Source organism: Melanotaenia boesemani, chromosome 2 (genome assembly GCF_017639745.1).
Source record: "Melanotaenia boesemani isolate fMelBoe1 chromosome 2, fMelBoe1.pri, whole genome shotgun sequence".
Lineage (NCBI taxonomy): Eukaryota > Metazoa > Chordata > Actinopteri > Atheriniformes > Melanotaeniidae > Melanotaenia > Melanotaenia boesemani.
In genome coordinates this window covers 41,460,412-41,475,098 of record NC_055683.1, presented here as the reverse complement: position 1 = coordinate 41,475,098, position 14,687 = coordinate 41,460,412, and the positions used below count along the sequence as shown (strand labels likewise).

Sequence of the window (14,687 nt, the reverse complement as noted above, 5' to 3'; positions counted from 1 at the left end):
CATGTATGATGACCTACAAAGAAAGAAAAGAAGAAGGGACAGGTAATAAGCATGGCACTTTCCCAAAATAAATAAAACATTTTCACTGAACTCACATTATAAAATTACACAAATGCATAAAACATAAAAAAATTATCCGATTAGTTGGAGACTAAAGTAATCGTTCTATACACTGAACCACCTTTAAACACTTTTTGTATTTTTAACCAATATCACTAACATTGTTACACAAAATCAATCCAATCCTAGAGTTTTATTTAAGGTTTTAGACTCAGTTACTAACACTAAGCCGTCATTTTAATGATGCATCTACAGAAGTGTGTGAGCTGTTTTTAAATCACTTTGTTAAAAAGGTCAATGACATTAGAAATTAAATAGTTGCTCCCAGTCACACCATCACTGTAAGAAGAGAATTTCCCAAGTGTTTTAATCGTTTTACTAATTTTACTCCTTCATCTCCTCTTTAGCTGATGTTTTATCTCACATGAAAACAACCACATGCAGTCTTGATGTCAAACCCACCAAATTCCTCAAACATGTTTTTAGTACAGTAGGGCCCAGCATGTTATCCATCATTAACCTGTCCTTGTCAGAAGGTGTTGTCCCTCCTTGTTTTATGTCCCTCCTGGTTTTATGTCCCTCCTGGTTTTATGTCCCTCCTGGTTTTATGTCCCTCCTTGTTTTAAACATGCTGTGGTCTAACCGCTTTTTAAAAAGCCTCATTTAAGCATCAATGATTTTAACAACTTCAGACCGATCCCAAAGCTTCCCTTTTTATCCAAAGTTTTAGAGAAAGTTGTTTCTAATCAGATTTTAGGTTTTATAAATGGAAATGAGGAGAAATTTCCGTCTGGTTTTAAAGCTCTACACAGCACTGAAACAGCTCTCCTCAAAGCCTCTAATGAGCTTCTTTTAGCCTCAGATAGAGGAGAGAGTTTTAATTCTTTTACATTTCAGTGCTGCATTTGATACGTTGATCACAATATTTTAAGTGATCATGTTAAAACCTGGGTTGGCATCACAGACTCTGCACTTGATTGGTTTTATTCTTGTCTTTTAGATCGAACTTTTGCGGTTACCACAGGTAATTTTACGTCCTCCTCTGTCCTCATTGCCTGTGGTGTACCGCAAAGTTCTATTCTAGGTCCCATTCTGTTTTCTATTTATATGTCCCTCTAGGACACGTTATAGCCGCCATAACGTGTCCTTCCACTGCTATGCAGACAACACACAGATTTACCTCCCGCTGAGACCAGGGGACGCTGGAAGCACAAAACTTTCTACAACTCAACAGTTCTAAATCTGAAATGATCTTCATCAACCCTCCTCACTCCACTGCCCGTATTGAAGACCGTCTCGGTCCTCTCTCCTCTAACATCACCCCCTCTGCCAGAAACCTGGGTGTTATACTTGATTCCAGTCTTAATTTTCATCTTCACATTAATAAAGTCAGCCAGTCCTGTTTCCTTCACCTCCGCACCATCAGTAAAATCAAACCAGCATGTTTCAGTTAAAATTTATTAATCAATATTCCAATAAATATAGCCATAACTTATGAATAAATAAATGTTAATCAAAAACAACAAAAAGTCCAGCTGCTTGATATGACTTGTGACACTCCATAAGCTGCTGTTTGTCTGAGTTGAGCGATTGGTCAGAAAATGAAGAGGGATGGAGCCAAATAGAAACCTGACGGACAGACCCTCGTCTGATGTTCTCCGTAAGCCTCTGTCATGTTCTGTGACTGGCTACTCTAATCTTCACCGTGGTATTCTGGTCCTGAGCAGATAACGTGCTCTGATAAGCTGAGTGGAGTCACATCACAGCTTGGGATTGGATGGTGTAGTCTGTCAGAGGTTGGAAGACTGTTTGATGCTGTGGAAGGACACTCTGCTAGGCGATGTGGGCAGGGATGTAGCTCGCACCACCCGGCTGCGGATTGAGTGACGGTCCTGCCAACGAATCCAGCGCTTCCTTACTGCTGAGCGCACCTGGACCCACACACAGGTAGACAGACAGGTAAGAACATGGTGTATGATAAAAATTGTTGACATGATAGAAAACCTGTGAATCAAAATAAGATTCTGCTTAGTACAGACCCCTAGAGAACCTCCTAGAACTCTAATGAAACTTCCAGAACCCTGAGAAACATACCAGAACCCTGGAGGACCTCCCAGAACCCTGAGAAACATACCAGAACCCTGGAGAAAAGAGCAGAATCCTGAGAAACTTCCCACAACTCTGAAGAACCTCCCAGAACCCTGAAAAACATACCAGAACCCTGAAGGACCTCCTCCCAGAACCCTGGAGAACACCCCAGAATCATGATGAACATACCAGAACCCTGAGAAACATACCAGAACCCTGGAGAACATAGCAGAATCCTAAAAAAAAAAAAATCTCCCAGAACCCTGGAGACCACCCCAGAGCCCTGAAGAACCTCCCAGAACCCTAGAGACCACCCCAGGACCATGATGAACATACTAGAACCCTGGAGAACATAGCAGAATCCTGAAAAATCTCACAGTACCCTGAAGACCACCCAGAACTCTGAATTACCTCACTGTTGAGGAAACAGTAGAAGACAGAGACGAAGAAGCCCTGCAGAGACACAGAGGATGAAGGTTAGCCAGCTGATGATATGCTGGTGTGAAGCTAAACTAAGCTAAGCTAAAATAATGCTAACTGAGCCAATTTCTTCTAAAAAATAACATGTGAAACTGGTCTGGCTGTAGTTCTGAACACATCTGGAGAACATCATCTAGTTCTGGTCTGAAGCTTCAGCTGCTCCCAGTTCCACAGAAATCCACACCATGTTCACACATATAAACACTGAAACCAGCTCTACTGGATCTCCCCATCACCACCAGGTCTGTTTGGATTCAGGTTTGCTTTGTAAAAGGAGTCTGCAGATGCAAAAGCTGGAGTCTAAAACTGGGTTCAGCTTTATGGTGAATGTGATTTCAAGTGTGAATGTGATGGAGGTTTGAATGGAGAATGGGTCTGGAATGAACCACCTGGAAGGACTCCAGCATGGAGTTGAAGTAGATGAAGACTATCTGAGCGACCTCATCCTCTCCACCAGGATTCACAAAGAACAGCATGTAGGTGATTCCCAACAATGGCAGCAGCACCAGAGTCGCCTTCACCGCCTTCCTGCAGAAGCAGACAGCAGAAGAGAGCAGTCCATTGACACAACAACATCATTTCCTGTCAGAACAGCCCACACCATCAGGATTTCTATCTTCTCCTTTGTGCAGCAGAACCTGGAGGATCACTGCCAGAATCCTACCCAACGACCTCCAGCAGCCACTAATGAAATGAAATGAAAAATGAAATGAAAAATACTTTATTAATCCCTTTGCAGGGAAATTCATGTTTTCAGTACAACCCATCCAAGACTAGACAAAACAACATGTGATGACACAAACAGAACAGGCATACACTGACGGAGCAGCCATTTCTACAGCGCTCCTTGTCTTAGGTATAGGTGAAAGGAACATTAGGGAGTAAGATGTAGCTGAGAGGATAAAAAATAGGCATCTCCACACTGGGCCTAAGGGCCCATTATTGAGATACAAAAAAACACTCCTCAGTACATACAAAAACATAACTCAGACAATCACAACATGAGAAACACGTGGCGGGGGGGGGAGGGGGGGGACTCCCATCGCAGCAAGTGCAGACGCAGCTGCATTCTCAGAGCGCGTCCAATGAACCCACTGCCCGGGAGTGGAAGGAGGTGGAAGGACAGCAAGGCAGTGAATAACGGGGAGGTGTATCTGTAGTCGTGTACTTGAGTGTGGTGCGTGTGTGTGCGTAGAAGTGAGCATATGAACTTTGCCCCAGTTCTCCCTCACAGTCTCTGCCACCTGATGATAGTGGGGCATCCTTGAGGGCTGATCCAGGTTGAAGTCCATCGCCCGTGAAGAGGGTGAGGGGAGGGTGGGGGACTGAGCGTCCATCAACAAAACATTCCAGGGAGCTTTCAGCCAGCCATTCAAGGCCAGCACAGGGAGCCAAATTTGATAACAGCATTTGTTTTGGTTCAGGCCAGAGCTGTTTCGTCTGCCTTAAGTCTCTCAGTGGTCCCACTGGCGACTCCCAATGATCCGAATTTTGGGTCAATTTCCATCCAGCCGAGCTGACAACTTCTCCAAGTTGGTGACCACCTCACGTACAAGCCCAGAAAGCGCAACCAGTTTGCCATCCAGTACTGGAATAGCCTCCAGTTTACGATTCAGCTCCTGTACCGCCACAGCCTGATTGTTCGTAGCTCGGCACACACCCGCACAGAAATCCGGCAGCTTGCCAGTGACTGCCGACAGTGTCCGAATTTTGCGATATGCCAGGAAACCGCCCGCTCCAAACAGCAGAAACCCAGTTATCATGAAACCGAATGTATAGATGTCCTCCACGTCCTCGACAGAAAGAATCGACAGACACATGACTTTCCACGCTCCCCAGGAATCCATCACATATCCAGCCGAAAACGTTCCGCCAGGGCAAGCAGGCTCCCCCACGCCTGTTTTCCGGTTCGAATAAATTTGGTCGATTGCATTTAGGGACCAGCTGATCAAATCCATATCCAAGATTTAGTTTTTGGAAGGAAATGCAGAGAGAGGCTCAGAGATGACAGGACAGTAGCAGCAGGGCAGAGTGAGAGGGAGGGAGAAGAAAAAGCGTCTGCCTCGGTTGAGAGCCGGAAGAAGAATGTGTGCATGGGTTAGGTAAGAATGTGCATGCTTCTGCTCAAACTGTCAGAAACAGACTCTATCAGGGTGGTTTGAAGGTCCCACGTCCACAAGTGGAGCCTGTTCTCACAGCCCAACACTGTGCAGCCCGATAGGCCTTTACCAGAGACTACCAGGATTGGCAGATTAGCCATTGGCTGCCTGTGTTCTTCACAGATGAGATCAGGTTCACATGGAGACCGTGTGACAGACATGAGAGACTCTGGAGACGCCGTGGAGAACGTTCTGCTGCCTGAAGCATCCTCTAGCAGGACTGGTTTGGCAGTGGGTCAGTGATGTCTGGGGAGGCAGATCCTTAAAGGACAGACCTCCATGTGCTAACCAGGGGTACCATAATTGCCATTAGATACCAGGATGAGATCTTCAGATCATTGTCAGACCATTTGCTGCTACAGTGGGTCCTGGGTTCCTTCTGGCAATGCTTGGTCTCATGTGGCTGGAGTGGGTAATATGGTCTGCCTGTTCACCAGACCTGAATCATGTCATGCACCTCTGGGACATCATGTCTCATTCCTTCCACCACTGCCACGTTCTTCACAGACTGTCCAGGGATTGACTGATGCCCTGATCCAGATCTGGAAGGAGATCTTTCAGGAGAACATCGCACTCAGACATAGGGAGTGCATACAGGACACCAGGTCAGACTGTGATCTTTCCACTTTTATTTGAAGTCTGAATCCAGACCTCCATGGGTTCATGATTCTCGTTTCCATTCATCATTTTGTGTTGTTTTCTTCTCAACACATTCCACAATCTAAGGATAATTTTCATCTGGAATATTTCATTCATCAACATATAAGATGAGCCAGGTCCCTTATAGGAGCCAGGTCCTTTAGAGGAGCAGGATCCCTTAGAAAAACTGGGTCCCTTAGGAGCCAGGTCCCTTATAGGAGTCAGATCTGTTAGGGGCTTTTCGGCCCAGCTGGTTCCAGTGCTGGTTGGGAGACAATGCCTGCCTAAGCTTGAGTGTAAATTTCCACATATCACACTCATATCATCCAAGTTTATCTCAAGCTCTGGCTTCACATAGTAGACATTTTTGTGTTACAGGTCTTTCAAACACATTTGTTTTGGTCTGGAGACAAGCCACATGTACTAGTCCTTTCTTATCTGGGAATGTTTTCAGAGCTCTTCCAAGCACTCAAGAGACATCTTCCCTTCTGAAGGGCAGTTGGAATTTATTGTGTCCTTTCTCAAACTGAACAGAGTATTCCATTATCTCTAAAAACCTTTTCTCCTCCCTTGACATTTCCTCTTGTTTGGCAGAAGACCTTTCTTTGAAGTCATAGTTGTACTGGCTGGTTAATAACGCCTCAGTTCTGTCAGCTGCAGTCCTGTTGGAGTGATGGGCAGCCACACTCACCATCACTGCAACCCTGTACCGAGCCATTTATGACCCATCCTAGTAGGGTTTTGACTGCATAGGGATCATCACCCAGACTGTTTACCATCTCCCAAGGTTCCATTAGTTTGGATGCATTGGTGCCAACTAGTAGATCAACATCAGCATCTACATGAGGAACCTTAACTTTTGTCTGATAGGGACATTTAGAAGCTTCTTTTCATTGATGATGATGTCTGTAGAGACAGGCATCTCTTTTTGTGTGAACACACTAGGAAGGTGATAGAAATGTTTTCCAGATAACGCTGAAATCTCCAGGCCTTGATTGATGGAGGTCTTCACTGTGTTATTGTGACCCATGGTGCTTGCTCTTATTGTAGCTCAGTGGTAGAGCACATGCTTTGCATGTATGTGCTCCCAGGTTTAATCCCTGGCATCTGCAGCCCCAAGAGGGACACAAGCCTGTCACGGTGTATAGCTGGCGCTGAGATTTCCCAGCCGTCCCTGAAGGCATTCTCCTTCCAGCACAGCCTTGATTGCTGATGTGCTTCACCTGCACTATGCACCTTAAATACCAGCCTGTGACAACTCTTCCCTGCCAGATTGTCTCGGTTTATCCCTGCACGTTTCCAGCCCTGATCTCCTGCCTGCCAACCTGTTCTCTGATCTTCGACCCGTTTTTGGACCTGGATATCCTGACTCTGCTTGCCCCCTGTCTGGTAACTCTGTCTGTCGTTTGATTCTGCTGGTACTCTGACCCTTGGACTGTCTCCTGGATTTGAATTTGGATTACGGAACCTGTCTCTCTCCCGTCTGGAAAATCTTGAGGATTACCTGGATCTTTCTGGAGGATTTATTCAGTCTGGATATTCAGCTCTTGTAATTATCAGAACCAACTAACTGTTTTTGGTTCAGCAGTTTCCACAGCCCCGGTGGAGCCCCTTTGCTGTCATCTTGGTTCCAGAAAACCACCCGGCCGGCTTCCATCCCTTCTGCTGGTACGTGAGCAAATTATCTTGCACATTCCTGTCTGATCACGGTGGATTCTCATCTTGGTTCTCCTACCCAGGCTAGCTGACTGTGAGACCAGACTGGAGATATTCTCACCATTACAATAAAAACCGTTTTACCCAATCCTCAGTTCCGACGTTATTGTGGTCCAGTTTGCTGTTCCGTGACACAAGCCAGTGATCTCTGGGGGCCGGTCCCAAGCCCGGATAAATGCAGAGAGTTGTGTCAGGAAGGGTATCCAGCATAAAACGTGCCAAAGGAGTGTGTGAATGCATCCTATGACTTCCATACCGGGCCAGATAGAAGTGAGTGATTTCCCCTAAAGCAGGGGTGTCAAACTCCAGTCCTAAAGGGCCAGTATCCTACAGGTTGTCATTGTTTCCCCGATTTAACACACCTGAATAAAATTAAATGGATCCAACAGCTTCTTGTCAACTTCTTCACAATAACCCATTAATATGGGTCAGGTGTGTTAGATCAGGGAAACAATGAAAACCTGCAGGATACGGGCGCTCGAGGACCGGAGTTTGACACCTGTGCCCTAAAGGGAAAAGGCCAAAAGGAAAGAAGAGACTTGCTCTTATTGTTTCTTTGCCAGGTGGTGTGTCTTGTATGATGCCAAAAACTGGATCTGAAGTAATCCTGACCTGTTGCTCAGTGAAGTTAACAATGTTGGGAAAATATTTGACCAGTTAATTAAAGAAGCTCACTTGCCTCTGTTCTCCACATTTCTCTGAGTTTGTAGTGAAACTTCTGACTCAGATTTTCATGTTAGCTGGCATGCTTAATTCCTCCAAATATTGCAGTTCCTCCTTAGCACTGCAGTACCCACAAAGAAAAAGTCCACATGCCTTTAGGGCCTTAACATCCTCACTTTGGACACGTGGCCAGCCAGTGACCTTCCCCATGTAGGCTGCTGTTATATTAAACTCATTTCCACACACAGCATGTCCCTTCTATGCAGTCATGTGAAGACAACTGCATACTATGTCCCTTGGTGCAGTCAATGTCCTTACAGCTTGTCTTCGCCTCCCCACAGGGCTCACAGGTCTTCATGAATGAAGTGGATCTCCATCATAGGTTAGGGATTTCCCTGTGGGGCAATAACTGAGCCATCTGCATTGGAACAAGGAGAGCTGTCATGTCATCTTGGTGTTTTAACACACCGCGGTGATCTCCTGCTGGTTGATTTTGACTTGGTGGAGGTGGGGTGTTCTGGGTGACAGCTGAGTTTTTAAGTAACATAAAAGAAGGGGGCATAGAACCTGGGCCAACAGGTGAACCTTTTTGTGCTACAAGAGGCTTTGCCTATACGGTCTGGGCTGTAGTGATCACAGGCTGCATTCGGATCAGTCGCAACATCTTCATCCAACCACGGCGCAGCATGTCCCTGAAACGCATGATGAGAGGTGTGCTGCTATAAAGGCTGATGAAGAGTGGGCTTGACCCTGGGCATGGCTCCTTTCAGAAATGAGACAGTTCCATCAGAGTGCTTAGATGCAATGCTACCTCTACTGCTGCCTTGTAGCACTGTTAGTTTGGCATTAGCAGCAGCTTTCTTGGTGTCCAACCTAAGGTATTTCCTTTGACCGATGCTCTTGATTATCTCTCATCCATCCAAGCTCGGGTCCTCTACCAGAGGCCTGGGAGCTTGAGGGTTCTGTGCAGTATCTTGGCTGTTCCTAGGACTGCACTCTTCTGGACTGAGATGTCTGAGGTTTGTCCTGGGATCTGCTGTAGCCACTCTTCCAGTTTGGGGGTTACTGCCCAGAGTACTCCGATGACCACGGACACCACTGTTGCCTTCACTTTCCAGGCCTTCTCAAGTTCTTCTTTCAGGCCTTGGTATTTCTCCAGTTTCTCATGTTCCTTTTTCCTGATGTTGCAATCGCTTGGTATTGTGATGTTCCAGGTTTCACCCATCATCTACGTGTTTTCAACACCTGTTCCAGGTTTCACCCATCATCCAGGTGTTTCCTGTGTTCATACCTGTACTGGATGGTCTCGGAGGTCGTTGAGGCCCTCAGTTTGGTCATCAAGATCCGAACGATGTTGAACAGGAAGACGAAATTAATCTGAGGATGAAACAAAAGTCTAGTGCTTACTGGTTTTTACTGGGTTGGATCATGTGGTTGCTAGATTTTACTGGCTCAGGTTACATGATTACTGGTTTTCACTGGTTAAATCATGTAGTTACTGGTTTTTACTGGATCTGATCCAATTTGTGGTTGGCTAGGGCAGTTTATGGTGGTGGGCTCATGAAATTTAAGCAGACAGGTGGTGTTCTTACCAGCAGTACCAGAATCATTGGACCTTGGTAGATATAGTCAGTATAAACACCTGCTCTCTTCCCGAACCAGCACCTATCAATCAAAAGACAATAACAATCAGATAATGGAATTTTTCAACTCGACGACCTTAGAGAATCCAATTCTCTGAATGTATGGTATTTCTTCCATATCAGATGGTTTGGTAACCTGATGAGAGTCATCTGGCTGAGACATGTCAGTAAACTTCCCGTTTGATCATGTGACTTACTTCTCATTGTCATAGTAAAACTTTCCCAAAGCCCATGCCATGATGATAGGAAATGGAATACCTGTGGACAGGTGGACAGGTGAGTAGAGAACACAGACAAGATGACAGACAGGTGGACAGACAGGTGGACACACCCCAGCCGATGCAAATGAACATCCACTTCCTGAGTCTGTCGGTGGAGTAGGTAAGGACCACGGCTGTGTGGAGGTAACATCCTTCACCAAACATCCAGAAGAAGTTGGTCACATGGAAGTAGTTATACGCCGACGTCACCACCCTGCACCACACCTGAGGAGGAGAAAAAGCTGAGCGGAAATCTGTTGCTCTAGGAATCACTGCTTATCTCCATGTCCACAGGCACAATGTGTACGTGTGTGTGTGTGTGTGTGGTCACCTGGTTGCCCTCGGTAACTGAGGGGTTCATGGTTAACTGTACGATGAACCAGGTGGCGTTCCTCAGGATGAAGGCTGAGATCAGATTCCAGTGGATGATGTTCCTTAGACAGCGAATACTCCTGAACACACACATGCAAACACACACACACACACAAAATGAAACACTTTTACAGAAAGATAGAGAAACAGCGGCCACAGGAACCAGAGGAACCAAAAGAACCAGAGGAATTAAAGAACCTCAAGAACCAGCTGATCCACAGGATCACAAGGACCCACAGGAACCACGGTAAACCAGGGAACCAGCGAAACCACAGGGACAAGATGAACCAAAGGAACCAGCGGAACCACAGGGACCAGATGAACCAAAGGAACCAGCGGAACCACAGGGACCAGATGAACCAAAGGAATCAGTGGAACCATAGGGACAAGAGTTTTTGCTCCTATACCGGTGAGACGTTCTGATGAATCTGACCGTTTTTAATGTTTTTATGGATTTTAACAGATCTTTTACTTGTTTTTACCAGCACTAAAGCCTTTTAAAACATTGCATTTTAAGTCCACATTACTTTTAAATGCGATTTTAATTCAGAAAAAAGTTTTATCTGGTTCGAGTCCAGGATTCTGAAATGGCTGCCTCAGTGCCTGTTTATGATGACATGGAATCTACAAACACTGACAAGCGAATTACTTACCTCAAAGAATATATTAGCAAGCTCATTGATGAACTTTGATCAAAAAATGAGCTGCTTGATAGTCTACTGGACCTGGCCCACCAACAGCGCTCCATACATATTGCCTCATTAAAGGCGGCTCTCCAGGATAATGGGACTCAAACACTTCACCATGTCCCTCTTTGAGCTCCACACCAAAACAACAACTTTGGTCCGAGGTGGTCTGCCGCAGAAAGAAAGACAGAGGTAGACTTGCTTTCTCCAACAGCTTTGACACTCTGTCTGCACTCGCATCGGAGGAAGGGCTGATAGCTCCTCCAACCAGCTGTGATTCAGTTAAAGCCGATAATGGGGACGAGAGTCAGGGTGGCTTTCCACAGGCGACTGCTTCTGTTGGCATCCGTAATGACGGAGAATCCCGACGCTCATCTTCAGCAAAGCGTCGGCAGCTCCTAAAAGATGCAGTGAGTGGTCACACTGGGTCCCGTCGCCGTTCGGACAAAGAGTGTGCTCCTGCGGGGGCTGGAACGGCCACATTTCCACCTGCAGTTGCTGCAGCGGAGATTTCCACCTCCAGTCCCGTTGTCAGTACCACGGAGAACATCACCTCCACCCGAGCAGCACTAAACTCAGCTGCAACTCCAGCCATTGCACCAACGAGGAACACCGCTTCCATTCCAGCAGTCAGTCATGTATGGTCCTCGGCCTCTGCTCCTGCCGTTGATTCGATGAGGATCACCTCCACTGCCGCTCCTGCAAAGACCTGCACCTCACCCTGTGGGACTATGAGCATGAAAAAACGGACGCTCTCAGTGCCTGGAGCTGGTGCATCACATCTTCACATTCAGGGGCTACTGTTGCAAACATCAACTCCGCCCACCATCTATTCCATCAACACCTCTCAGCTTCTACTGTTGTAATACATGCAGGTACAAATGATCTCAAGTTCCAACAGTCAGAAACTCTAAAAATGGATTTTATTAACATCATCAACAGCATCAAACAGGTAAATAAACACTGCATCATCTCTGGTCCACTTCCTTCATCCGGCAACGGTGACGTCAAGTTCAGCCGCATCTGCCAACATCATATCTGGTTAAAAGGTGACTGTCACTCCATCAACATCCCATACATTGACAACTTCACCACATTCTACAATAGAACTCATCTTTTCAAATCAGACGGCATACATCCAAATCACATAGGTTCTCATCTTCTCACCATGAACATTGATCTCACCCTCAAGTCCTGCAAAGCTTTCTCAGATTGACAGCCCAGCCAGTACACACCTCCCCCAGTTAAAACTTCCTCTCAGACACATCACATACCAGTACACATTACCAGTAGACAGTACAGGCATATCCCAATTTATAGACCACCAAACCCTCCTTCCTGTTTTATTAAAGAGTTTTCAGAGTTTTTATCAACCATACATTTTAAATACAATAAAATTTTAATAACTGGTTATTTTAACCTTCACATTGACAACAGTAGTGATCCCCATGCCAACGAGTTTTTAAACATTTTAAACAGCCTAGGTTTTCATCAACATGTCACACAGGCTACTCACAACAGAGGACACACCCTGGACCTGGTCCTAACTTATGGCCTTTCCACTGGTGTGTCCTCTGTTGTTGACCTGGCTGTATCAGACCACTACTGTGTGTTTTTTAACATCACCAGTTTTAGCCAGCGGGAGACCTCGGTGAGAACTGTGAGGAAATGATATATTACTTCTGAAGTGGCTGCAAATTTTATTAACATTTTAAACCCAACTCCTGCTCAGATCTTACCTGCATCGTGTGATTTTATTGTTGACCATTTTAACAACAAACTAAAATCAGCCATTGGCTCAGCAGCTCCACTTAAATAAAAAACATTAGGAGTAAAATCAAAAACACTGTGGAGAAGCCAGGAAATTAATGAGTTAAAAAGAAGCTGCAGGAGAGCAGAGAGGAAATGGAGAAAAACAAAATTAACAGTCAATTATGAAATCTTAAAAGAACAACTCAAAATCTACAATAATTCAGTAAAACAGGCAAGAAAACTCTACTATTCAAACCTAATTAAAGTTTAGGTTGAGGGCATATGTGAGTTAGGATGAGTGGGAGTGTGCAAGGAAATAGGTGTGTGCATGTGTTTCTGTGTGTGGTTGGGGCGGGGTTAAGTGCACTTGTGGGGAGGGGCCTGGGCGGGCCTGGGGGTGGTGGGCCGTGGGTCTGCCGCTGTCCCCATCCTCTCATTCCCCGTTAGGGGTGTGGGAGGGTGGGAACTTTCTGGGGTGGGTGGCGGCTCACTGGCTGCGGTCCCTGAATGGCCCGGTCGTGGGGGGCGGCCTCTCCTGGCCTGTCTTGCCCTGGGGGGCCTCCTGGGGAGCAGGGGTGCCTAATGCCACTAAAGGCTCATCATCCAGAGGGAAGTTTGCTTCCCTCTGGACGTACATCCCCGGACCCCTCTTACTTCCCACTCTCTCTGTCTCACACACACACACACGTAGGGAGTTGGGAGGCATGGGGCCATGAGGGGTGGAACGGAGGAGACCATTCAGTGGTCTCCTTGGATGCACCCCGTGGCTGCTCGCCTCTCAGTTTTAATTGCACCAAGACACCAAAACACAAGAAACACAACACACAAACAACACCTGGGGGGCATGGCATGCGGTGCATGGCGGGCGGGGCCACTTAGGTGGCCCGGCTCGAGGCTCATTGCAGTCACTGCCCCTCAATTTTAATTGCACACAACACACACTACATAAACAGTCAGGAGCGGGGAGGGAGAGGGTATTGGAGACCTCTTACGGGCCGGGTCCCGGGATGGCTGCGCTGGTGGGCTGCTGGCTCTATGGGGGTTGGGGCCCGCTGTCCGCTGGTCCGCCTGGGGTGTCCCCCACGGGGCATGGTGGGAGGGTTGTGTGTGGCGTGATTGTGTGGTGGTGAGCGATTGTGGGTGCGGCACGGGGGAGGGTGTGAGTGTGGGGTTATATGGGATGCAGGTTGAAGTAGATGGGGAATGGGGGGAGGGGGCCGATAGCACCCTGGTTCCCGGGGTGTGCAGCTGGACCATCGGGGTGTGTGCTGGCCTACGCCGGGTGGCTGTCTGGGGGGGCCTGGTCCTCCTGGGCATGTTGCGGGCCCTCTGCCTTTGGGGGGTGGGGCGGCCGCCTTTGGGCTCCTGGGGCCCTGAGCCCTTTGCTTGGGCTGCCCTGGGTGGGCCGGTCCCTGGCGGGGCCGGCGGCTGCTGATCTTGGCCCACTGGGGCCTGTGCCCCGGGACCGTGGGGGGCTCTTGCTGGGGCTCTCCTCTGCCGCCCTTCGGGTGGGGCTGGAGTTGTCTTTGTGGTGGGGTGGCATGGGTTGGTGCTCCGGGTCTGCTGCTGAGGGCCTGGCCCAGGCCCTGGTCTGCCTCTGGCCTCCGTGGAGGCGAGGTCGCATTTGTATGATTTCACTCACCACTCTTCATCACTGATCACTCCTTGTTTCTCATGCTCTGCATGCTGACACAGTCACTGAGTTGTCCAGTGGGTCTTTAATATTAAGCGATAATTATTAAAAGGAAAGGAAAAAAAAAAAAGAAAAAAAAAAAAAAAAATGGTATTTTTCCTGTGAGTTAGTATCTGGTCGCTGTTATGTCTTTTTGATTTGATTTGGTTATTATTTACAAACTCTTAATGACTGGCAGCCCTGTTTTTTTTTTTGTTTTTTTTTTTTTTGTTTTTGTTTTTTTTTTTTGTTTTTTTGTTTTTTTTTCTGTGTGTGTGTGTTTCTGCTTTTCTAAAAGTTGTAGAAAATTTTCTGGTGTGTTCATGTACAGGTGTAACAGTTTGTTGTCTGGTGATGGTGTGGATTGAAGGGTCGTTTTCCTTCTGTCTGTGATCTTTTTGTCTCCTTTCTTCTTTCCCTTTTGCTCTTTTTTTGCTATTTTCCATCTTTTTCTGTCCCCTCCGGTCAGGTCCAGCAAGATTACATAGATTCCGTGA

General features: G+C 46.9%; 1 protein-coding gene across 1 annotated transcript in view; it reads right to left on the bottom strand.

The window, feature by feature from the left end:
* Positions 1-1,501: 1,501 nt before the first annotated feature.
* The window catches only part of crhr1 (corticotropin releasing hormone receptor 1), a 43,329-nt gene continuing 30,143 nt past the window's right edge, over positions 1,502-14,687 (bottom strand). Inside the window, exons 7-14 of the mRNA XM_041971899.1 lie at positions 10,040-10,160; positions 9,780-9,933; positions 9,646-9,706; positions 9,398-9,470; positions 9,097-9,182; positions 3,018-3,156; positions 2,560-2,601; positions 1,502-1,991 (exon numbers count right to left, since the gene is read on the bottom strand). Of these exons, the coding sequence (XP_041827833.1) occupies positions 1,851-1,991; positions 2,560-2,601; positions 3,018-3,156; positions 9,097-9,182; positions 9,398-9,470; positions 9,646-9,706; positions 9,780-9,933; positions 10,040-10,160 (817 nt within the window). The 3' untranslated portion in view covers positions 1,502-1,850. The remainder of the gene's footprint in view (positions 1,992-2,559; positions 2,602-3,017; positions 3,157-9,096; positions 9,183-9,397; positions 9,471-9,645; positions 9,707-9,779; positions 9,934-10,039; positions 10,161-14,687) is intronic.